Source organism: Lepidochelys kempii, chromosome 18 (assembly GCF_965140265.1).
Source record: "Lepidochelys kempii isolate rLepKem1 chromosome 18, rLepKem1.hap2, whole genome shotgun sequence".
In the NCBI taxonomy this organism is placed as follows: Eukaryota; Metazoa; Chordata; order Testudines; family Cheloniidae; genus Lepidochelys; species Lepidochelys kempii.
In genome coordinates this window covers 23690508-23712227 of record NC_133273.1, presented here as the reverse complement: position 1 = coordinate 23712227, position 21720 = coordinate 23690508, and the positions used below count along the sequence as shown (strand labels likewise).

Sequence of the window (21720 nt, the reverse complement as noted above, 5' to 3'; positions counted from 1 at the left end):
ACATGCCACTGCTTCTGGGAGCTGCATGGAGGCATGGCACGCGTGCGTGGAGCAGCCCCTGACCCTGCTTCCCAGCAGGAGTTCAAGGGCCAAATCAAATCGACTGGCGGGCCAGATGTGGCCCGCAGGCCTAGTTTGCTCACCCGTGATCTAGAATCTTAATTCTTTAATGTCCTAGGGTTTACACTTGCAAAGATAATGTTCCAAAAGTGAAGTGAGGATAATTGATGTAGTGACATCTTCCTGAGTCTGCAGATAGCCTGAAATGATCTCTGAGAAGTGGGAGTTGCCACTTTTATGACCATTCTAGGTTAACGCCAGATCTTAATGACAACTGTTAAAGTGGCACTGTGGCTCTACCTTGGGATGGCCCTGGGTGGGGAAGTGTGGTTCGGGGGCTGTTGTTTGTGCCTCAGTCCCTGGGGGAGGTTCACCACTCATTTGATTTGGTGTTATAGGGGATCGGGTCAGTGTAGGAATTTTCCTTACGTCCTAGTTGAAACACTCCTTTCGTTCCCAGGTTGGACTTGGCCTAGCATTGTGCATGATTTTGAAATTTTTTGAGGCAAGCTCTGTATTTGCCCTTCCAACACTGTTTCTTGAAAAGGTTCCCTCAGGCAGTATGAGAAGAATGCTAGGAAAAGGGGTGGGCTGATCTCTTCATCAGCTTCTCTACAGGTACCTGGAGGAGCCTTTTGCCATATCTTTGTTCTTGTGTGGAATGCAGGTTTGATTGTAGTGAACGCCTGGTATGGGAAATTTGTCAATGACAATAGCAGGAAGAACGAGAAGGTGAAAGTCATAGATGTGACTGTGCCCCTGCAGTGCTTGGTGAAGGACTCTAAGCTTATCCTCACAGAGGCCTCCAAGGTATGCAATGACATGTGCTTAATTGCCTTGTGGGTGTTCACCTTTGCTGCTGGCCCTGCATATCTCAGTCCTGCACAACAGCATCCTCCCCTGGCAGAGTGCAGGCAAACAAACCAGAAGTAAACTCTAATCCAGAACAAGTGCATCCACAGAAGGAGCTGCTCTAAAGCACTCTTAAATGATAGGTGTTCATGTTGGTTATTTAAACTCTTAACAAAGCTGACTCTTTTCCTGAATGTCCATGGCTTGTATAGGGAACAGAAGGCCTCGCTCAATTATATTATCAGATATATAATAACTACTGTAGGTGAGTGGGAGAATCAGATGCATTTAGCTAATGTTGGATGTTAAAGGGACACTGTCATCTTGAAAATTACATGTCTGAAAAATTATTTACCTGCTATTGTTATAAATAATGCCTAAAACCACTAGCAGAAAAATTAGAGGGGGAATTATTTTTTTATTTACTTTGAATTTACTTTACCTTGGCTGCACTTCTTAGTCACTTCTGCTGACTTCCCTACACAGTCAGTTTCCCTTGTTGTTTGTGAGAGTCTCTCACTCAGCTGCAGGGGGAGAAAAATACTTAATAAAATAGGAAAATTAAATTATAAAACCAGCCTTTAGGCAGGTGTAATTGAGAGTGTCTTTTAACTTATGTTTTACATTAGTTAGTTGGTGTTGATGGTGTCCCTTGTGAAGGAGACCAGCTTCAACTCCTTTTAAAACTCCCTCTATTGTAACCTAAAAGCACGAGTGGAAGAGCTGTGAGAGTGCTCAGTGTGTTGTTTTTGTTGTTAAAGACTGGCCTGCCTGGGTTCTATGACCCTTGTGTGGGCGAAGAGAAGAGTTTGAAAGTGCTGTATCAGTTTCGGGGAGTTCTACATCAAGTGATGTCTGCTGACAGCGAGGCCCTTAGGATACCAAAGCAATGTAAGTAGCAAGGATTGCTTTCTCCTTCTTTCAGTCACCAAGCCCCAATTCCAGCAGAGAGGACAGGATCTCCTCAGGCCCCCCCACAATTCACTGGGGTGCACTCCACCCCAGTATCTGGCATCAGTGATGCCTTGCTGTTGCTGGTAGGGATGTCTCAATTGTGCAAGTGCTCTTCCAGGGACACTGGTACCATTAGCTCTGAGGAGTTAGCCTGTTCTGGATCAGAGGGGTAGCCATGTTAGTCTGGATCTGTAAAAGCAGCAAAGAGTCCTGTGGCACCGTATAGAACTAACAGACGTATCAGAGCATAAGCTTTCGTAGGTGAATACCCACTTCGTCAGATATTCACCCACAAAAGGTTATGCTCCAATACATCTGTTAGTCTATAAGGTGCCACAGGACTCTTTGCCTGTTCTGGATGTCTCTCTAATGAATAGCTGCATTGTGATTTGGCTAAAGAGTACAAGTCCTTTCTAAACCAGTCTTGGCACCTCAGACTGTGTGCTATCCTTTTGAAAAATTATGGTTTCTGAGTCATCAATCTCTTTCTTTTGATAGTAGGTGAGAGTCTTGCATTCAGTGATTTCCTTTGCTGCTAATAATTCTGTTCTGCAAATGACACTATGGTAAATGTTGCTGAGAATTAGGACATCTCTATTAACAAACATGAACTGAGTCCCTTTGTTCTTAACAGCTCACAGGATTGATGCGGATGGCTAATGTGGTGAGAAAACAGGGTGTCATGTATGGTACCTGAATCAACAGAAGCTGCAAAACCTTCCCCTGGATTCTACAAGTTTGAAACAGAAACGGAGATGTTTTTATTTTTATGATCCATATAGAAGGCGGTGTCATACCAATTATGTTAAGGGGTAACGAGAAAATCTGCTCTTACAGGTACCTCCAAGGCAATACTGCCCTGGATTGTGGCTTGGCAGCCAATAGGGAACATGGCTGAGAACATGCAGTGCTCTCTGTGTGCCCATCCCCTGCCTGGGAGGTGTGAGAGGGAGAGCCCTAGCTGTCATGTGTCCAAGCCCTTTTTGCTGTGAGTTAACTGCAGCTCATTTGTCCAGTCTCATTGTTTCCTTTCCCTGTCAGCAAGATGGGAAGTGGAGGAGGCTCTTGGCACTCACTTTCCCTCAAGCTTACAGAGTTGGGGTTAAGTTAACTGAAAACAAGTAGCTAATTTAACCCTTTCTGCTCCTAAGGGGAAAGTGAAGTTTGTGGCCACCTCCTAAGAATCCTCTCTGTCAATCTGGTTACTGGACAGAGGATGTGCTGTTCACCCCACTTCTGTATTTAAATGTACTTTTTGTTTAAGGACAAGTATGTTTGGAATGAAGTTCTCTGCTTTTCCTAATCACGTGAACCTTTTTCAGCATGCTTCGATCCAGCTGCTAGTAGCATTTGTTCCAAGCACTAGTACTACTCCAGATTAATTATAGATTATAACCACTGTCCATGTCAAATTAATTTTAATTAATTCCTCACCCAAGGACTGCATGTTGTTTTAAGCGTAGAGATGTGCCAAATAGGAGGAGGAACTGAAAACTTTGAAACAGAGACTGCCACCTGTCTGAGTGGCTAGATTCCCTCGAATAGCCTTAGGATACAATCCCTGCCTGTGATTTACCTGACCTCCAGCGAGGTGCACTCTTGCTCTGCCAACCTAGCTGAAAGCAGCAGGGCTGCTGGAAATAGCTCTATTACGTATCTGGCATCTTAGTACTTTTAGATATTTATATAAAAGGGAGAGTGGTGGCTATTACACAGGCACTGAAACGTAGTTCTACTCTTGGCCAGTCCTGGGTGGGCCTTCATCACTTATATGCAAGAGATTTAGAAAGAAGCATGTATTGACAGAGGCATTGTTGCTACTGCTAATTACTGGAGTAAATAACTTCCTGACATGCATCTTGGCCCCTTATTTCTGTAGTGTAACTGCTGTTCTGTTTACTTATGTCAGTCCTGTCTCCCCCTCACAAGCGTGAAATCACATCAGGGAATTTCATTTGCAATAGTCCTTGTCCAAGAGCAGGTTTATCACAGCTATTCCAGGAAAGCTGATGATTATCTCTCCCCTCCTTGCTCCTACAATCAAGTGCTGCTTGCCAGGTTTTTTATCAGAAAAATCTCACCTTTTTATGCGTGAACAGCGCCTGTTCTAGGAATGCATTTCATTCACTACCATCTCACAGTGTTCTTTGATCTGAAGCTAAGTGTCAGCTGTGCAATAAATTTTGTGTTCAATCAATTTTCAGTTGAAAACTGCCCGGTGTTTCCTTTGCTGCAGATGGATCTTCCACACTTTGATTACGTCACCTTGTTTAAAGCTGGTGGAAGAGAAAACACTGTATTGTCATAATAAATCCTCTTTGAAAGCTGTGGGTGGTGAGTTAGTTATATTTTTATAAATATAAGCTTGGCCTCTTGCAAATCCTTCCTCAAGACCCACTGTGAATGGTGGTTTTTACAGTAAGTTGCTAAGTGATGATGGCTGGGCAGGATGCCAGCATCTTCAATAAAATACTCAAATGTGCATCAACTCTTCCACCTCTCACCAGCTTTTTATTTTAATATTGTATCTTAGTCTCAGATGTAAGCTCGTCTTAGGAAGGAACTGTCTCATCTCTGTTTGTAGGGTGCTTAAAACGATGTTGCTGTGGCTACTGTAACAGAATTTCTCGTAACAGGATTGTGTGGGAATTGAGTGAAGGCTGAGGTGCGAAGTAGTGGTACGTATAAAATAGCAGTAAAACATTTGCTGTTAAGTCATAGTCATTTTTTCTTATAATTAACATTAGCTTAACTAAATGTAATTGCCAGAAAAGTTTCCAGAGTCTCTTCTCATACACCCATATGCACCTGGCATTCTTTCTTTATTATAAAGGTATTTAGATTACAAATGCTGAGGCAAGAAGTGCGGGTTTGGGGAATTTTTTACATGCTATTTCTCAGCCAAGCTTCCTTCCCTAGTTCTCATTTGACCATGTGCATGCTGGGTAGTTATGATGTATGTGAACTTTAAGCTATGCTCATTAGAAACAGTAGTGAGTAGGTTACTCACTATTAAAATACTCTAGTCAGCAGCCTGTCGAACCACAATTCTTGCTGGTAGACAAGTGTTCAGAAAGTCAGGCCCTGTTCCCTCCCAGGAGGCTGTCTGGCCTGGTGTTTTTGCTGCTCCTTTTTGCAGGCCTGGAGCCGCACAAACATCCTCCTCAGTGCCATGCTCTTAACCTTCAGGCGTTTTCGCAGTTTTTCATTTTCCTCTAGTGCCTGGAAGAGTTTTTGTTTTAAGGAAGCACGGTCACTGACAGCATAGCTGTGATCTGAGGTCTGAACTGGGTGCTGTCTCTGCACTGGGGGCCTGGATTGCAGCAGCCAGCCCTCCACTTCTGTTGCCTTAGTTGTACTAACCTGAAAAGAATACAGGGAGTGAAAGTGAGGGATGCAGAGATTGGCTAGATGGGTATTATACAGGGAGACACTATGCAAGCTTCTTCCACAACATGACTAATGTACCACATCCTGAGCAACCCGATTCCAATCCAGGGAGTCAAGCAGAAGCTTTCCTACTAGTCACGCTACTTTGCCTGTCTCTCTGAGACTGAAGTGTCTCCATATTTCCCAGGTTAGGTTTGCATTCTCCCCAATGTACAGTAAGAGGAAGCAATTTGCTCAACACACAGCTAGTCAGTCGCAGACCCAACAATATAATCCAGGTCTCCTGACTCCCCAGTTCCTGCTGTGACCCCTAGAGAATTTTTTTTCAGCAAATTGTATAGTAGTTTTTGTAATGGACAGATATCCCCAAAGCTCAGCACTGAACTCTCTTAACGTGGGACCTTCTGTGTTTGAAGACAAATCTCCAGAAACTAGCAGTGGCTGGGCTCTTACCCAATCCCCCTGAATATACTTCATGAAAACTGAATTATTCTTGAAGCAAGGTCAAGTCACCAAAGCTCAACAGATGCCTGCTCTCCAGTTCTGTAAGAATCTTATTAAGTTTTCAAGACAAGAGTGTAGAGGTCTGCTACAGCCAGTTCTTCTCCATATGAAGTAATAAAACATTCACTCATTTCTGTTTCCCTATCTCTGTAGTGCTTTGAGCTCAGCTGTGTGTAACTGTCAACTGATTTTGCCTAAGATATGAGGTAAAGTGACTAACTCTTACCTCTTCTATTGGTTCCTCTGTTGTACTGGGTTGGGGCTCTTGATGCAGAACAGTTTCTACATCTAATCTCCTTCCATCCTCTGTCCTTGTAAAGTCCTAAAGAGACCAGGAGAATTACCCAACCTCAAGCAGCTCCTATTTTCAACACCCCTGTTGTTAAAGTTTCAAGTGATTTCTGTTCCAGAAGAGACTGTCAGTGTAAATGAGCCATATGCTCCCTTTAGGCCTTCATTTTTATTTCAACATAAAGTACAAAATTACTAACTGGAATTAAAATAGAAGTGATAAGCAATTGGGACTGAAATTTTTAGCTTGCTCTAATGCCATCCAGTGAAAATACTCACTTCACACAGTTTGGCATATTAGACAAGTATCTACAAAAAGGGGGTATTTCAGTGAGAAAGGACCCCAAATCCTAGACAGAATCATAATGTGCTCTACAGCAAAATGCAGCATTGCCCTCAGGTTTAAAAAAAAAAAAAAGGGATGCAAAAGGCTGGAAGGGACAAATATACCTTAGGCAATCTGGAATCCTCAGCATCAGATAGAGGGCTCTTTTCCTTCCTGATTTGCTATAGTAAGGACAAGGCTTTGAGGTTAGTGTGACGTTTGAGATCCTAGTGTTACTTGTTGCCCAAGTCTGACTCCCATTTGGAAGGCAAACACATGCAACATTCTTGGCTCTCCAAGGAAAAATGACAGCAGTAAAAAATGATCACAGTTCTCAAGACAATGTAATATTGTATCCTTAAGCTTCACACAAGGTTTTAACAAAAACTTCCTCTGTTTGACTAAGCAAAATGGGAATAAGACTGGGTGATGTGTATAGACTCTGTTTATGTAAGATCAGTTATAACTAACCCACAATCAATTCCAGGTGAACTAGCATCCCCCTGAGACCTGGTAGGACCTTCTCCCCCTTTACTTTTGAAAGGGGTAGGACTGTTGGTGTAATAGCACTCATTTCAGGTTTTTAGCTAGAACTGAGGGGGAGAGAACTTGTGGCTACTCTAGCCAAGAGTGATGATCGTTTTGTCTTCTGTAGTATTTAAACTGTTACAGGGATAGTGGAACATGCTTCCCTCATATGTCAGTATTTTAAACGTATATGGTTTGCATGAATAAATGTGTGAGAATTCACTTTGAGGACGAGGGAATCTGTGTGCAGGATACCATTTTTCAAGAACCTCTTTCACAGGTTAGAAATCAGAATCTGTTGTTGCAGCATATTGACAAGTTAAGTGTAAGGAGAGAGGCTAAAGATTAATTATTATTAACAGGAGCACTTAGTATTTTCCCAGCACTGCCAGCAGCCCAAGTGCATTAAACACACGATTAGAGCGGACCACTCGATGTGGCATTTTTACTACTGATTTCAGTGGGAGCAGGCGTAGGTTAACAGTGGTTGGGAATTGACTATCATAAAAATCCATAACAGGGAGTGACTCCTTGACTAATGCAAGGGGCAAAGCACTTGGGACACTAAAGAACAGCTCACATGATATGTGAAATAAAGTGATGCCCTTTGTGAGCAGTGTCAGTTATGTTGTCCCCATGGTACAGAAGGAGAAAGGGGGGAGCGCAGTGGCCAATAAGCTCCCCAGTGTCTCACACAGCCCCATTCACAGCCCCTCCTCCACCTCTCCCACAACCAGAGCTAGAACCCAGTAGGGTTACTGAGCCGCCAGGATTGGCCCGGAGTCTCCGGGAATTAATCTTTAATTAAAGATGGTTATGTGATGAAATCTCCAGGAATACATCCAACCAAAATTGGCAACCCTAGAGCTCGGCCCCCGTCTAGCTCACCCTGACGGTGCGGGGGAAGGCGAAGAGCGTGGGCACGGCGTTGGGCTTGAGGTTGGTGCGGTTGCCGAAGGCACTGAAGCAGTCCGGCTGGAAGTGCTGCGAGCAGAGCACCGTGTGCGAGCTGGGCTGGAAATTGCCACGGCCGATGTTCCCCACCCAGCGCGCCAGCAGCTCGGGCCGGCTCAATGGGAACCTGCCAGAGACAGCGGGGTGAGGCGGCCGTGCCTGGGGGAGGGGCCGAGCCCCGGTACCTGAGGGAAGGGGGGCAGGGAGGGGCTGGTATTTGTGGAAGGGGCCGGGGCCGGGCCCCGATACCTGAGGGAAGGGGGCTGGTACCTGTGGAAGGGTGGGGGGGGCTGGGCCCCCGATATCTGAGGGAAGGGGGCTGGTACCTGTGGCTGGGGACTGGGGGGGGCCAGTACCTGAGGGAAGGGGGGGCGGGGCAGTACCTGAGGGAAGGGGAGGGGCTGGGGCCAGGCGGTACCTGAGGGAAGGGGAGGGGCTGGGGCCGGGCGGTACCTGAGGGAAGGGGAGGGGGAGGGGCCGGGCGGTACCTGAGGGAAGCGGGAGCCTGGGGTCGGGGCCGGGCGGTACCTGTGGAAGGGGGGTGGGGGGCCGGGCGGTACCTGAGGGAAGCCGGGGGGCCCGGGGCCGGGGCCGGCCGGTACCTGAGGGAAGCCGGGGGGCCCGGGGCCGGGGCCGGGCGGTACCTGAGGGAAGCCGGGGGGCCCGGGGCCGGGCGGTATCTGTGGAAGGGGGGTGGGGGGCCGGGCGGTACCTGAGGGAAGGGGGAGCCCGGGGCCGGGGCCGGGCGGTACCTGAGGGAAGGGGGAGCCCGGGGCGGGGGCCGGGGCCGGGCGGTACCTGAGGGAAGCCGGGGGGCCCGGGGCCGGGCGGTACCTGAGGGAAGCCGGGGGGCCCGGGGCCGGGGCCGGGCGGTACCTGAGGGAAGCCGGGGGGCCCGGGGCCGGGGCCGGGCGGTACCTGAGGGAAGCCGGGGGGCCCGGGGCCGGGGCCGGGCGGTACCTGAGGGAAGCCGGGGGGCCCGGGGCCGGGCGGTACCTGAGGGAAGCCGGGGGGCCCGGGGCGGGGGCCGGGCGGTACCTGAGGGAAGCCGGGGGGCCCGGGGCGGGGGCCGGGCGGTACCTGAGGGAAGCCGGGGGGCCCGGGGCCGGGCGGTACCTGAGGGAAGGGGGAGCCCGGGGTCGGGGCCGGGCGGTACCTGAGGGAAGCCGGGGGGCCCGGGGCCGGGCGGTACCTGAGGGAAGGGGGAGCCCGGGGCCGGGGCCGGGCGGTACCTGAGGGAAGGGGGAGCCCGGGGCGGGGGCCGGGGTCGGGGCCGGGCGGTACCTGAGGGAAGCCGGGGGGCCCGGGGCCGGGCGGTACCTGAGGGAAGCCGGGGGGCCCGGGGCCGGGGCCGGGCGGTACCTGAGGGAAGCCGGGGGGCCCGGGGCCGGGGCCGGGCGGTACCTGAGGGAAGCCGGGGGGCCCGGGGCCGGGGCCGGGCGGTACCTGAGGGAAGCCGGGGGGCCCGGGGCGGGGGCCGGGGCCGGGCGGTACCTGAGGGAAGCCGGGGGGCCCGGGGCCGGCGCCGGGCGGTACCTGAGGGAAGCCGGGGGGCCCGGGGCGGGGGCCGGGGCCGGGCGGTACCTGAGGGAAGCCGGGGGGCCCGGGGCGGGGGCCGGGGCCGGGCGGTACCTGAGGGAAGCCGGGGGGCCCGGGGCGGGGGCCGGGGCCGGGCGGTACCTGAGGGAAGCCGGGGGGCCCGGGGCGGGGGCCGGGCGGTACCTGAGGGAAGCCGGGGGGCCCGGGGCCGGGGCCGGGGTCGGGGCCGGGGCCGGGCGGTACCTGTGGAAGGTGAGCTGCTGCCGGCGGCGGCTGCTATAGCGGTTGCTGCACCGAAGCGCCGCGCACGATTTGGGCATCGCCCCGCGCGTTGCCCCCAACAAAGATGGCTGCGCCCCTCCTCGGACCCCAGTCGCCCCCTAGCGGGGCGGATTTCCCGCGCGGGGGCCAAGCGGTCTGGTTGCCCCCCCGCCCCGGGGCAGAGAGCGAGACTCCGCCCGTCAATGACAGCCTTTCCCAGCATGCATCGCGCCTCTCCTTTCTTTCACGCCTGCTCCCAGCGCCCCTGGACGTCACGGGTTGTGCGCAGGGCAGGCTGGGAGCTGTAGTTTCTGGGCCGCAGGGCAGGCTGGGAGCTGTAGTTCGAGCAGTCGCTGCCCCGCCCGAGGGGCGGGGAGGAGTGGGTCACTCGCGCGCCCCCTGCTGCGCCTGGGCCGCGCCCCTGGGGGGCTCCGCGGAGAAACGACCGCGAGCGCCGGCTCCCCTGCCCCGCCCGTGACCGCTGGGCGGCCCCGGCCCCGGCCCCCTGCGGGGCGGGCGTTGCTTGGTGGGGGAGCGGAGGCCCCCCGCTTACAGGGCGGCAGGAGCTGGGGCGGTAAAAGATTGCCCAGGAGCTTGAGCGCCGCCAGTCCGGCCACCCTCCCTCTGCCAGGCCCCTGGCCGCCCAGCCTGCCCTCAGCCCATCCTCCCTGGCAAAGAAAATACAGCTGCCAAAATCCGCTCCCCCCCCCAAACGAGCTGCTTCTCCCGGCTACGCGGGGCTTTGCCCCTCTGTCCCCGGCCTGCGCGTGCCTGTTTCCGCAGAACCCCCTGCCCCCTCTCTGCCCCCCATGCCAGCCCGACTGCCAGCTTCCCCCTCTTCCCCCCTCCCAGGCCGCTGGCCTCCCTGCATTGAGCTGTAGGCCTTCGCTCCAGGGTCCACTCCGCCATGCATCCAAGGTGCCATCCAGGTCATAAAAGCTGGAGGAGTAGATGGGGACAGATATTGGCTAAAGAACAAGATATGTTGTATATATTTGATTGCATCACCCCCCTCCCCCATTTCATTTGATTTTGTATATTGCAAGCTCCACCTAGCCCTACTGGACACTTATTAGGGCCTCTGTCCCCTATGGAAACAATAGAAGCCTAACTTCCAACCCAGGGAGGAAAAAAGCAAGGAGAAAATGATCACATTAATGGATGCTTCATAGTTTTAAGAAAAAAAGTACCATTTGTTAAAATAACGACCTTTAATGAAAAAATAAAGCTCTGAATTAACTTGTAATCACACATGGATGAAAATGATTAACTCAAAACACATGGAGATGTTTGTTCCATCTACCTAACATTGTAACATGCTGGGGTTGTCAGACACCATCTATTGGGGGGTAAATCTGCAAAGGTAACAGAACAATAGTCAAAAGAGTTAAAAGTAGTCATGAACCTCTAAGAAACAGAGGCAGCTCACTTGGCAGTTTCTTGTATTTCTCCCATAAAACAATAGGAACTTATCCTACAGTGGTCCAGTCGTACTGCAGACATGCTGTAGCCACAAAGATGCCAACACTTGCATCAGGTCAAACCCTTACACAGACTGTGAACAGAATCTTCTTCCAAAGCCTTTTACGTTGCAGCGAAAACAGCAACACTTGCAAACTTTGGTTATTTATCTGGCTGCAGAAGACAGCCCTAAGAGGCAAATCTTTGGCAAACTCCTGGTTCCATTTAGCTTCTGGTAGGTAGTGGAGCTGTTTATAAAACCAGATTTCAATTGCTGCAGCTATCAATCAAATTCATGTTATAGGCTTTTCAAACCGCACCAAGTTTTTAAATGGACAGTAAAATAAAATAGTGCAGTTCTATCATAATGATAAAAAGTAATGGATCTTTTCCATCATTAGGTCCCATCTAATCAAGCCCCTGGGCATTGTAGGACTATGCTATACAATCTGTTCCAGTGCTCTGCGCAGCCTAGTGTTAAATGTCCAAAAGGGGGTCCTTGACACTGCCGGGATGTTTTTCCTGATAAATCAGTATTCAAATAATGTAGCAGTCTGATACAGAGCATCTGGTGCATTGATTCCTGGCAGTTCGATCTTCTTTCATATATAAATGAAGATCAGTTAGTGACTCCCGCTCATCTAATATTCTGACAGGACAGGATATCCATTGTTCATTAAGCATCATATGATTTAGGAGAATTCTCTCAAGAACAAAAATCCAGTTTGTGCAATAAATACAATGTATTCTCACTTTGGTCATTTAAAAGGCCTGCACCTTAGTGGCCTCACGTATCAGTCTTGTTTCCCTGAACCATTCTCTAGACCAGTGACAACTGCGCTCACTGCTCCTGAAAAGGGCAGGCACAAGGTACAAACATTTTCTGGTCCCAATGCATTCCCTTATCCTTGGCAGTTCTGGATTGTTCTCTCAACTGCAATCGACCTTGCCAGTTGCATAGGCCATCTATCCAGGTTGGGCTGGATGCCCTAATGCATGCATTTGCTCCCAGTTGTATATGTGCATCCACCAGTTCAAAGATTATAAAATCTTCCCATTTACAAATCCAACCCAGGAAACCATTAATGAAAATGCAGGTAAATCCAGCCCAAGTACTCAGATGGGGACAGCCCAAATCCAAACTAGGCCTGTCTAAATTCCTAGATTTTAATTTATCAAGGCCAACTGTGCAGCCCAAGCGTTACTTCTGGGCTGGAGGCGGGAAAGGAATCGGTGTCTCTTAAAACAATGCCTTTCAGCAGAGATCTGTGAAATGAGACACCACACAGGGCTGTGGAACAGACTGGATGGCAGCCCCCGACTTCATGTTTGAGCCACTCATGCAAAACAAAATCATGAAAATGGTTTTAAGAGGCCTCAGCTCAATTAAGGAAGAAAACTGACATGGCCACCTCAAGCACACCCCACCCAGAAAAAAGAAAGGTCTGTATCTCTCTTTTAAAGACAACAGTCCATAGACCTTTGGGAACTAATTGGTTTTACCAGAAACAAAGCCAAATCACAGAACTCAATGGATACTCTCCTACTACCCAGCTGAAGGGGAGGCAGCTCACATGCAAGTTAAACGTGCATTCAAGCTCACGCTGAAGGAGCCTTCAGAAATTCTTAAGATTGATTCATATGGACAAACGGACAGGTCTAGTATTACAATAAAACATATGGCTGTTTATTTTCAGACTCTTCAGAGATTTCTCTCCTCCTGCTCCTGCTTTGGAGGATAATTCTTTTCTTCAGCACCTAGAAGTCTTGCACTTTCTTAGCACTTTCCCAGTGGGATGAAAACTGATAGGTGGCGAAAGTATACACTCCCAAATCATCATCCCATTCATAGTCTGAACTGGACAAAATCCCACTGAACCTGGGGTGCTTAGTGTGTCCCTGCTTTAGCTAATCAGTCTCTAGCAGAAGTTTTGGCCAGCAGGCCTCTTCCAGCTCTGGCAGTCAAAGACATTGAATACCTTATGTCTGATTACACAGACAGACACTTTTGCCTGAGCAACTGCAGTTCAGAGGAGCTCTCCTTGCCCCCCTGGCTGGAGTTCTGTGTTTTACATGGCTAAACTGCCCAAGCAGAATGCCAGCATGGTAGTTCCCTCCACTAGTCCAGAAAGCGCCTGCGTGAACCCGTCCGGGAGCGGTTTGAGCGGCGAATATCAAACTTGGAGTCCCGGCACTTCTGGCAGACGTAGACCTCTGGGACATTTGATTTGCGGATTTTGGCACAGGAGAGGTGAATCCAGGTGTGACACTCATTACATTCAATCATTGGCCGTCCAGCAAAAGGTTTCATGCAGAAACAGGTGACGAGATCCCAGGAATCATCATCTGGAAGGAAAAAACAGCAAGTTAAAACTATTACTTCTTTCCTCCTGCTGCATGCTGAACTCTCCCTTTTAGCACAAACTTACTCCTTGGTTTAAAGGCAGTCCCTACAGGCCTGTGATGATTTGCAGAATCCGTCACTGTACAGCCAATGAGTTCTGTTTGTAATTATGAACTCTGTACATTGAAGCCCTTATGGTAAACTGCACTGTGTTCTTGCCTCATACTTCTTATGCCCAGGAGATGGGAGTGGACCCTTCATATCTATCTATGAATAGGTCAGTCATTAAAGACTACCAGCACCTGAACAGATCTTGCCTGTACAGAACAAAAGAGTCACTGCATCCTAGATAAAACCATTTTTCCTCCAACTTCTCTGCAAAAGGTTAGAGTTTGAAGGAATGGAATTTCCCCAGTGGAGGGAACAAAGATGAGGTATGGGTACAGCCCTTTAAAACACAGAGACTGGGCTGGTCAGACAGACAAAAGAAGCTTGGGGCACGAGAAAGCAACAAAGGGCCATGCTTTTGTAACAGAAGGAACTTTTTGAAGGTAAGTACCAGCTAAGGCTGCAGGAAGCTGCCTGCAGGAGAGAAAGATACTCCATATTATGGAGGAGACGCCGTGAGCTGTAGGAAGAGTATCCTGGACACCCTGAAAGGACGCTGACCCAAATCCCAAAGAACACTCAAGAGTGGCGAGAAAAGTGAAGCAGGGACTGGTTTGTAGCTGTTTTTTATTTTGCCTACATCAGTATGTAGAGTAATTGTGTTAGAAACCTTCTGCAAACTGTGTGTTCATTTGCTTCAATGATCATGTGTCCCTGAAGAAGTAAACTGGAAGCCAGAATGCCCCCACAGTTAGAGCTCTAGGCAGGATGTGAAGCAACTGTGGAGTTTCGGGAAAGACAGAACTCATCTCAAGGCCTAGGCAGTTGGATCGCAGAATCTCTGCTTTCAGAAAAGGGTGCTAGAAAGTGAATGTGCACCCTGAAAGTGTGCCTAGAAACAGTGCCTGAACTCTGCTCAGAGTCAGAAAGCTTAAGAGCTCATGGGCCCAGTGCTGGGACCCAAATACAGCAGCCTGGTGAATGTCCAGCAGGAGGATGTTGACAAGCCCCTTCCAGGGCATGCCAGAAGCTGTAGTCTACACCCTCTACTGCCTCCTGCACTTGCTCTAGGACAGAATCTCAGCAAACCCAGAGAGTAGATACGGAAAGAAAAGGGCTCTACTCCCAAAACTAGCTTCCAACTTTTTGTTCAGTTTACATTAAGCCTCTCAGAAAACACAGCTTATGGGAAGAAACCCTCACCTCAGAGTCTGGAAAGCTTAATTCAGGTGCTAGGTCACTAAGCAATAAATATTCCTTGCTCTTCTCTATCCACTTCTACCCAAAGATCTAAAAGTGCTTTGCAAACACTAATGAATTTTGTCCTTAACCCCCCCGGGAGACAGATCTGCACTATCCCATTTTATAGAGGAGTTGAGCGCTAACAACAAACTAGATAGACAGATGATAGTCAGATCTCAATCTGACCAAACACCTCACAAATATCTCCCCTTAGCAGGGTCATTTACCTGAATCCACCATAATGTCCTCATCATCACCAATGCCATCCTCGTCCCGAAACACAACCTGCTTGCCCTGCCGTATGACCGTGCGTTTGCCCACGCTCTGTATCTCCATGCCCTGCTCAGAAGTCTCAGGAGGGTACGAGACATTGGAAGGAGTGTCAGAGTCCCATACTGAGCAATGGTCAGTCACAGACTGAGGATCGCCCTCAGATGAGGGACTCATGGGGGTCTCAACACAAGAATCCTCTGCCTCCAGCTTCAGCAGCTTCCTCCCATATTCTTCCTCCACAGGCGCTTCCGTTTCTCTTCTCTTCAGTTTTTTCTTTTTTCTGATCTTATCGGTTTGCTTTCGCTCTGGCAGAAAGCTGCTCGGTTTTGCCCGCTGGAATAGGGAAACATATGGTTTTGCTCGCTTGAGCTGACTAAAGCTCTTTCTGCTCTTGACTGGCAGGGAGACAGCAGAAGGGAGGTCATTGAATCGGGGGTCCCAGCTATCACTGTCGATGGTACCTCCAGTACTATTGGGGGGGCTGGGGCTGCTCCTCAAGGGGGTCTCCTAGAAAATATTAAGAGACCAGATGTGAATATCATTTTAGAGTTGATAGTAAACCTCTTAAACAACCACTTATTACACCCACCTTTTTGTAGTGAAAGGACGGGGAAGGATCTATACCTGTCAAAATAGGCTTCCTCTCATCTAACTAAAAATCAGATAATCTCCACTTATCCAGCTGCCATTCAGTCACTAGCCTACATTATTTACCTTCTCTCATCCTTACCTGTGGTCCCGGACAGGTACAGCTGAGTGTTAAAGGCACTAAATAGTTTTCAGTAAAGTGTTTCCGGGAGTCTAGACTCCCAATTTCTTCCAAGTGCTTTGTATCCTAAGCCCCTGCTGGGAATTCCAGCCAAGGAAAACAATAGGCTCATTTTAAAGGTTGTGTGGCAATCTGAAATTTGTGGCTGCCTAGGATACAAAGGGGAGGGGACTCTGGCATGAATACCTTTAACATAATATTTTTACACTGCACAGAAATCATTCACCAATCAAATAATTTAAACAGAAATGGTACTTACTGACCTTTAAACTTTTTTCTGTCCCCTCAAGCAAGACAGGGGTTTGGACTGCCTCACTTTTGATTAAAGAAGGGATCACATCATATTCCAGGAGCCTGAGGAGTACATTTAACTTTATAAGTGTAGGGACATTTGTGGCTCAGGTGGGAGGCTGACAATATCCAGTTACGTGCCAAGTTCCATAATTTGTTTCGGAATATTACAGGCCAGTGGGTTCCTTTTTGTCCCATCAGGAGCTTTTACAGGACCCTACCCTTCACACACATCCACTTTATCTGTCTAGGTATTTATACCATGCTTGTTACTCTGATAACATTTAACCTCTCAACAGCACTAGCTATAGCAACATGAACCTGAAATAAAATAAGGATTGAGTTGCTGCACCATTACCTCTTGTGGGTAGGGAATGTAGCCAGCATATGCCAAAACAAAGGTGCAAAACTTGTTGAAATCTTCCACAGTTCTGTGTCTCTTGGAGCTGGGAGAAAAATCCTGTTAAAGAGACAGCAACCGGAATATTAATATGAGATTTCTGAACAAACCAGCTATAATGTCAAATCAGAGACAGCATAAGGATTTTGTACACATGGATATCCACTTCTGAGATTGATAGTTTCAGAGTGTCTCTTATATAATCAAAATGCAAGAGAGGGCACCTTGGGGCAATCCTGTGATTTAACATTCTTGACAGGGCTTTTTGCTGAAATTGAATTCTCAAGTTTGTCTGGCTCCCCATCTAGGTATTCCCACATGCCTGTCTCCAGCGGTGGTCTCTAACGGCTTTGAGGTCTAATATTGTATTGAACACAAATGCTTCTTTAAAGTCAACTATTAAAGACAGGGAAGAAGCTAACCAGTCACTAAAATAGCAGTTTGGGTTCCGTGAAGGCTGTACACCCTGTTAATGTAACTAATAAGTTAAATTCACTGATTGCTGTTCTCTTTCTAGTGCAAAGTCTACATCATGGCTCCTACCCAGAACCCAAAGCTCCTGGAAACAGCAGACTAACTACACATGGAGAGTCTGCCTGGACACAGAATACTTCTTCAGGGCTTACAGTTCTTTATATTTTTGTATTGAGACCCCAAAGCACTAGCCAATGCCCAGTTTCATGATAACCCTTCCATCCCCACGAAATACAAAAGAATACGGAATATATTTGTATCTAGTCCCAACCCACACTTTGAACTGAACTGTCAAAAAGCAAGACAAACTACTGAGAATTCCTCTCCTCCCTGCCTGCAATCTTCCCTATTTCCCTGTCGGCACTGGACGCTGCCAGAGAAAGTCACTGTCTAAAGAAGCCATTCCTGCATGGGGAGCAGCACTGGAAGCAACAGCAAAGTCTCCTCCATCTGTAATGGGGAGAGGATTAGACAGCAGACATGGGGTGGAAGACTCTGAAGGGGGCCAGATAATTGGACAAGGGGCTCTGACTCCTGGGCAGAGGGGATTAAATCCCAGTGATGGGGGTGCTCAGATGTGGTTAAGAGGGTGCAAGAAATGGCGCTCTAAGAGGGTTTGGAGAGGTGTAGATGGGGATCAGAGCCCCAAATTCAGCAAGGGCTTTCAGCCCTGGGTTCTGAGCTGGGAGGGGCAGCTCTCTGGGTGGGAGTGGTGCTCCAGGCTCTGGGAGGGGGAGAATTTCCAAGGAGGAAGAGGGTCAGAGCCCAGGGTGGAGACTCATGGGGTTTAAAAAGTTTGGTTGAGGGGCAAGGGAGCTGGGAGGGGCAGGGGGGAGGAGGGTCAGATGAAGTGAGCTGTAGCTCACGAAAGCTTATGCTCAAATAAATTGGTTAGTCTCTAAGGTGCCACAAGTCCTCCTTTTCTTTTTGCGAATACAGACTAACACGGCTGTTACTCTGAAACTCCGTGGGGGAATCTCTGAGGGGCGGGGTGCTGGGGTGGGGGGTGGAATCTCTGAGTGTGGTGGGCCGAGGACCCCGGGTGGATGGGGGATCCCTGGGGGGGGAAGGGGTCGGGGGGGGATCTCGGGTGGAGGGGGATGCCGGGGGGGAGGGGCTGGGCGGGGGATCTCGGGTGAGGGGGGATGCCGGGGGGGGGGAAGGGGCCGGGCGGGGGATCTCGAGTGGGGAGGGGATGCCAGGGGCAGGAAGGGGCTGGGCGGGGTGATCCGGGGGGGAGGGGCTGGGTGGGGGATCTCGGGTGGGGGGGTACCGGGGGGAAGGGGCGGGGCAGGGGATCTCGGGTGGGAGGGGATGCCGGGGGGGTAAGGGACCAGGCGGGGGATCTCGGGTGGCAGGGGATGCCGGGGGGGGGGTAAGGGGCCGGGCGGGGGATCTCAGGTGAGGGGGGATGCCGGGGTGGGGGGAAGGGGCCGGGCGGGGGATCTCGAGTGGGGAGGGGATGCCAGGGGCAGGAAGGGGCTGGGCGGGGCGATCCGGGGGGGAGGGGCTGGGTGGGGGATCTCGGGTGGGGGGGTACTGGGGGGAAGGGGCGGGGCAGGGGATCTCGGGTGGGAGGGGATGCCGGGGGGGTAAGGGACCAGGCGGGGGATCTCGGGTGGCGGGGGATGCCGGGGGGGGGTAAGGGGCCGGGCGGGGGATCTCGGGTGAGGGGGGATGCCGGGGTGGGGGGAAGGGGCCGGGCGGGGGATCTCGAGTGGGGAGGGGATGCCAGGGGCAGGAAGGGGCTGGGCGGGGCGATCCGGGGGGGAGGGGCTGGGTGGGGGATCTCAGGTGGGGGGGTACTGGGGGGAAGGGGCGGGGCAGGGGATCTCAGGTGGGAGGGGATGCCGGGGGGGTAAGGGACCAGGTGGGAGATCTCGGGTGGTGGGGGATGCCGGGGGGGGGTAAGGGGCCGGGCGGGGGATCTCGGGGGGGGGATGGGGGATCCCAGGGGGAGAAGGGGCTGGGCGGGGGACCTCGGGTGGGGGACCTCGGGTGGGGGTGAGGGATCCCGGGGGGGAGGAGCCAGGCGGGGGATCTCAGTGGGGGGGAGGGGCCGGGCAAGGGCTCTCAGGCAGTGGGGGAAGGGGCCGGGCGGGGGATCTCGGGTGGGGGGGGCAGGGGCCGGGCGGGGGATCTCGGGTGGGGGGGGGAAGGGGCCGGGCAGGGGATCTCAGGGGGGCTCTCAGGCGGGGGAGGGAAGGGTCTGGGCGGGGGATCTCGGGTGGGAGGCGAAGGGGCCGGGCAAGGAATCTCGGGGGGGAGTGGGGGATCCCGGGGGGGGAGGGGCCAGGCGGGGGATCTCGGTCGGGGGGCCTCTCGGTCGGGAAGATCTCGGGGGGGGGTGGAGTCGGGCAGGGGATCTCGGGGAGGACTCTCGGGCGGGGGGGGGGGGGAAGGGACCCGGCGGGGGATCTCAGGGAGGGGTGGGGGATCCCGGGGGGGGAAGGGGCCGGGCGGGGGACCTCGGGTGGTGGGGGCCTCTCGGGGTGGAGGATCCCGGGGGGGGGGGAAGGGGCCGGGGGGGGATCTCGGGTGGGGGTGGGGCCTCTCGGGGTGGAGGATCCCGGGGGGGAGGGGGATCCCCAGGGGGGAGGGGCCGGGCGGGGGACCTCGGATGGTGGGGGCCTCTCGGGGTGGGGGATATCGGGGGGAGGGGCCAGGCGGGGGATCTCGGGTGGGGGGCCTCTCGGCCGGGGGTATCTCGGGGGGTGGATCCTGGGGGGGACTCTCGGGCGGGGGATCTCGGGTGGGGGATTCCGTGGGGGGGGGGAAGGGGCCGGGCGGGGGATCTCTTGTGGTGGGGGCCTCTCGGGGTGGAAGATCCCTGGGGAGGGAAGGGGGATCCCCGGGGGGGAGGGGCCGGGCGGGGGACCTCGGGGGGTGGGGGCCTCTCGGGGTGGAGGATCCCGGGGGGGGGGAAGGAGCCGGGCGGGGGTGGGGATCCCTGGCCCGGGGGTGGGCGGGTCCCTGAGGGGGGAGGGGCCGGGGCTCGGCTGTCGCTGAGGGGCCCCGGGGACCCCTGAGCGGGGGGTCCGGCTGCCGCGGAGCAGGTCCCGGGCTCCGGCAGGAGGGGGCGGGGGGGAGACGGCCCCGGGCTCACCTCAGGGGGGAAGGGGGAGGCGCAGGGGTCGGGGTCCATGTCCCAGCGCAGGCGGCCGGGGTCGGGCAGGTGGGGCCAGGGGCTGCCCGGAGCGCGGGCCCGATACCGACGAATCAGTTCGATCTCGCCCGGCAGCGCCGACACCTCGAACCGCCCGGTACCGGTGGGAGGGAGGAGGGGCAGGGGGCGGGCGCCGTGTGAGGCAGAGGGGCTGCCGGGAGTTGTAGTTCCCGCTCCCCGCGAGCGGCTCCGGCGGCGCTCGCTGCAGGGGCTGCCGGGAGTTGTAGTTCCCCCTCCCCGCGAGCGGCTCCGGCGGCGCTCGCTGCAGGGGCTGCCGGGAGTTGTCGTTCCCCCTCCCCGCGAGCGGCTCCGGCGGCGCTCGCTGCAGGGGCTGCCGGGAGTTGTAGTTCCCCCTCCCCGCGAGCGGCTCCGGCGGCGCTCGCTGCAGGGGCTGCCGGGAGTTGTAGTTCCCGCTCCCCGCGAGCGGCTCCGGCGGCGCTCGCTGCAGGGGCTGCCGGGAGTTGTAGTCCCGGAGAGAACTACAGCCCCCAGCATGCCTCCCGCTCCCTCAGGCCCGCCGGCTGGGGGTGCTGCGGTGGCGGCGGCGCGCGGAGCGGTAAGCGCGGGCCGGCAGCGGGTTCTTGTTCCCTTCGCCCGCGGCCGTGTGGGGCTACGGGGAGGCCCCTCCCCTGGGCCTGCCCCCACGAGGGCCTGTCACGAGGCAGCCGGGCCGGCGCGCAGGGGCCTGTCTCTCCGAGGCGGGGCGCGCCACCGGGCCGTGCCGCTGCCCCCGACGGGCTCCGCGCGCCAAGCCGCGCCCCGGTGAGAGGCGCTGCCGGGCCCGCCGCGTTCCCGCCTCCCTCAGACCCTCCCCTCCCCCACCCTGCGCGAGGCCGCCGCTTGATGCCCCGAGAGCAGCCGCGCGGCCCGCGGGGCTCGGGCCAGAGGTAAGCCCGTGGCCCCGCCGGATGGGGCCGGCCGAGGGGGTGATGCCGGAGGAGGGAGACCCGGGGCAGAGCTGTCCGGTCAGCTCGGACTCCGGGAGACGGGAACCGCCGTCCTCCGCTCGCGGTGTCCCGCTGCCTCGTGCTCTCCCGCCCCTCCGGTGTGCGGTTGGGATCCTCTCTGTGGGGCGAGGGGGCGCGGGTCGGGAGGGCTGGGTTTGTGCCAGCGTTCCCTTACACACTCACACTCACTCTCTCACTCTCACACTCACCCTCTCACCCACTCACCCACTCACTCTCACCCTCTCACCCACTCACTCTCTCTCTCTCACCCACTCACTCTCTCTCTCACACTCACTCTCACTCTCTCACTCTCAGAATATTGCCATCGATAATTAAAATGGGCAGGCGAAGCATGACGCATATTGCTTTACCGTTTATCAGAGTTTAGTTTAAGGTTATTTACTTCCTATATTTTGACATGCGAATTGGCATTTTGCGTTTTGACAGCTCGAAAGCTTTTTTTTTTTGACTCTCAGGGCCTGTCGTGAACTAATTGATTCTCCCCCATAATTTTGCACAACTGTGAAAATTTAAATCAACAAAAGGTTTAAAAAAGGCTTAGGAATAAAATCAGTGTTATCCCCTGA

At 53.3% G+C, this 21720-nt stretch overlaps 4 protein-coding genes across 14 annotated transcripts in view; 2 read left to right on the top strand and 2 right to left on the bottom strand.

Annotated features, from left to right (window-relative positions):
- Window positions 1-4194, top strand: part of DNAJC11 (DnaJ heat shock protein family (Hsp40) member C11) — a 78070-nt gene extending 73876 nt beyond the window's left edge. For all 3 annotated transcript variants that reach the window (XM_073316958.1, XM_073316960.1, XM_073316959.1), the window contains 3 exons: window positions 728-870; window positions 1674-1803; window positions 2501-4194. In XM_073316958.1, coding sequence (XP_073173059.1) covers window positions 728-870; window positions 1674-1803; window positions 2501-2526 — 299 coding nt within the window. In that variant the 3' untranslated portion in view covers window positions 2527-4194. The remainder of the gene's footprint in view (window positions 1-727; window positions 871-1673; window positions 1804-2500) is intronic.
- Window positions 1-9928, bottom strand: part of THAP3 (THAP domain containing 3) — a 50822-nt gene extending 40894 nt beyond the window's left edge. For 2 of the 7 annotated variants that reach the window (XR_012155573.1, XM_073316965.1), the window contains exons 1-5: window positions 9641-9928; window positions 7793-7985; window positions 6502-6558; window positions 5987-6082; window positions 1355-1436 (exon numbers count right to left, since the gene is read on the bottom strand). Coding sequence is in view for 4 of the 7 variants with exons in the window: in XM_073316965.1 (XP_073173066.1) it covers window positions 1355-1436; window positions 5987-6082; window positions 6502-6558; window positions 7793-7985; window positions 9641-9717 (505 nt within the window). In the remaining 3 variants the exon portion in view is untranslated. Of the gene's footprint in view, window positions 1-1354; window positions 1437-2204; window positions 4143-4653; window positions 5230-5986; window positions 6083-6501; window positions 6559-7792; window positions 7986-9640 lie in introns of those variants that run through there. The other 5 variants (XR_012155572.1, XR_012155571.1, XM_073316966.1 and 2 more) reach the window with 5 other exon arrangements.
- A 922-nt stretch (window positions 9929-10850) lies between these two features.
- Window positions 10851-20903, bottom strand: PHF13 (PHD finger protein 13). Its single transcript, XM_073316961.1, has 4 exons — window positions 20127-20903; window positions 16505-16606; window positions 15041-15593; window positions 10851-13465 (listed from the first exon to the last, which is right to left on the bottom strand). Exons 1-4 carry the CDS (start codon window positions 20679-20681, stop codon window positions 13239-13241), a joined length of 1437 nt encoding a protein of 478 aa, XP_073173062.1. The 5' UTR covers window positions 20682-20903; the 3' UTR covers window positions 10851-13238.
- KLHL21 (kelch like family member 21) overlaps window positions 20595-21720 on the top strand; it is a 23404-nt gene continuing 22278 nt past the window's right edge. The window contains exon 1 of one of the 3 annotated variants that reach the window (XM_073316952.1): window positions 20595-20948. In XM_073316952.1, coding sequence (XP_073173053.1) covers window positions 20680-20948 — 269 coding nt within the window. In that variant the 5' untranslated portion in view covers window positions 20595-20679. Of the gene's footprint in view, window positions 21074-21720 lie in introns of all 3 variants that reach the window. The other 2 variants (XM_073316954.1, XM_073316953.1) reach the window with 2 other exon arrangements.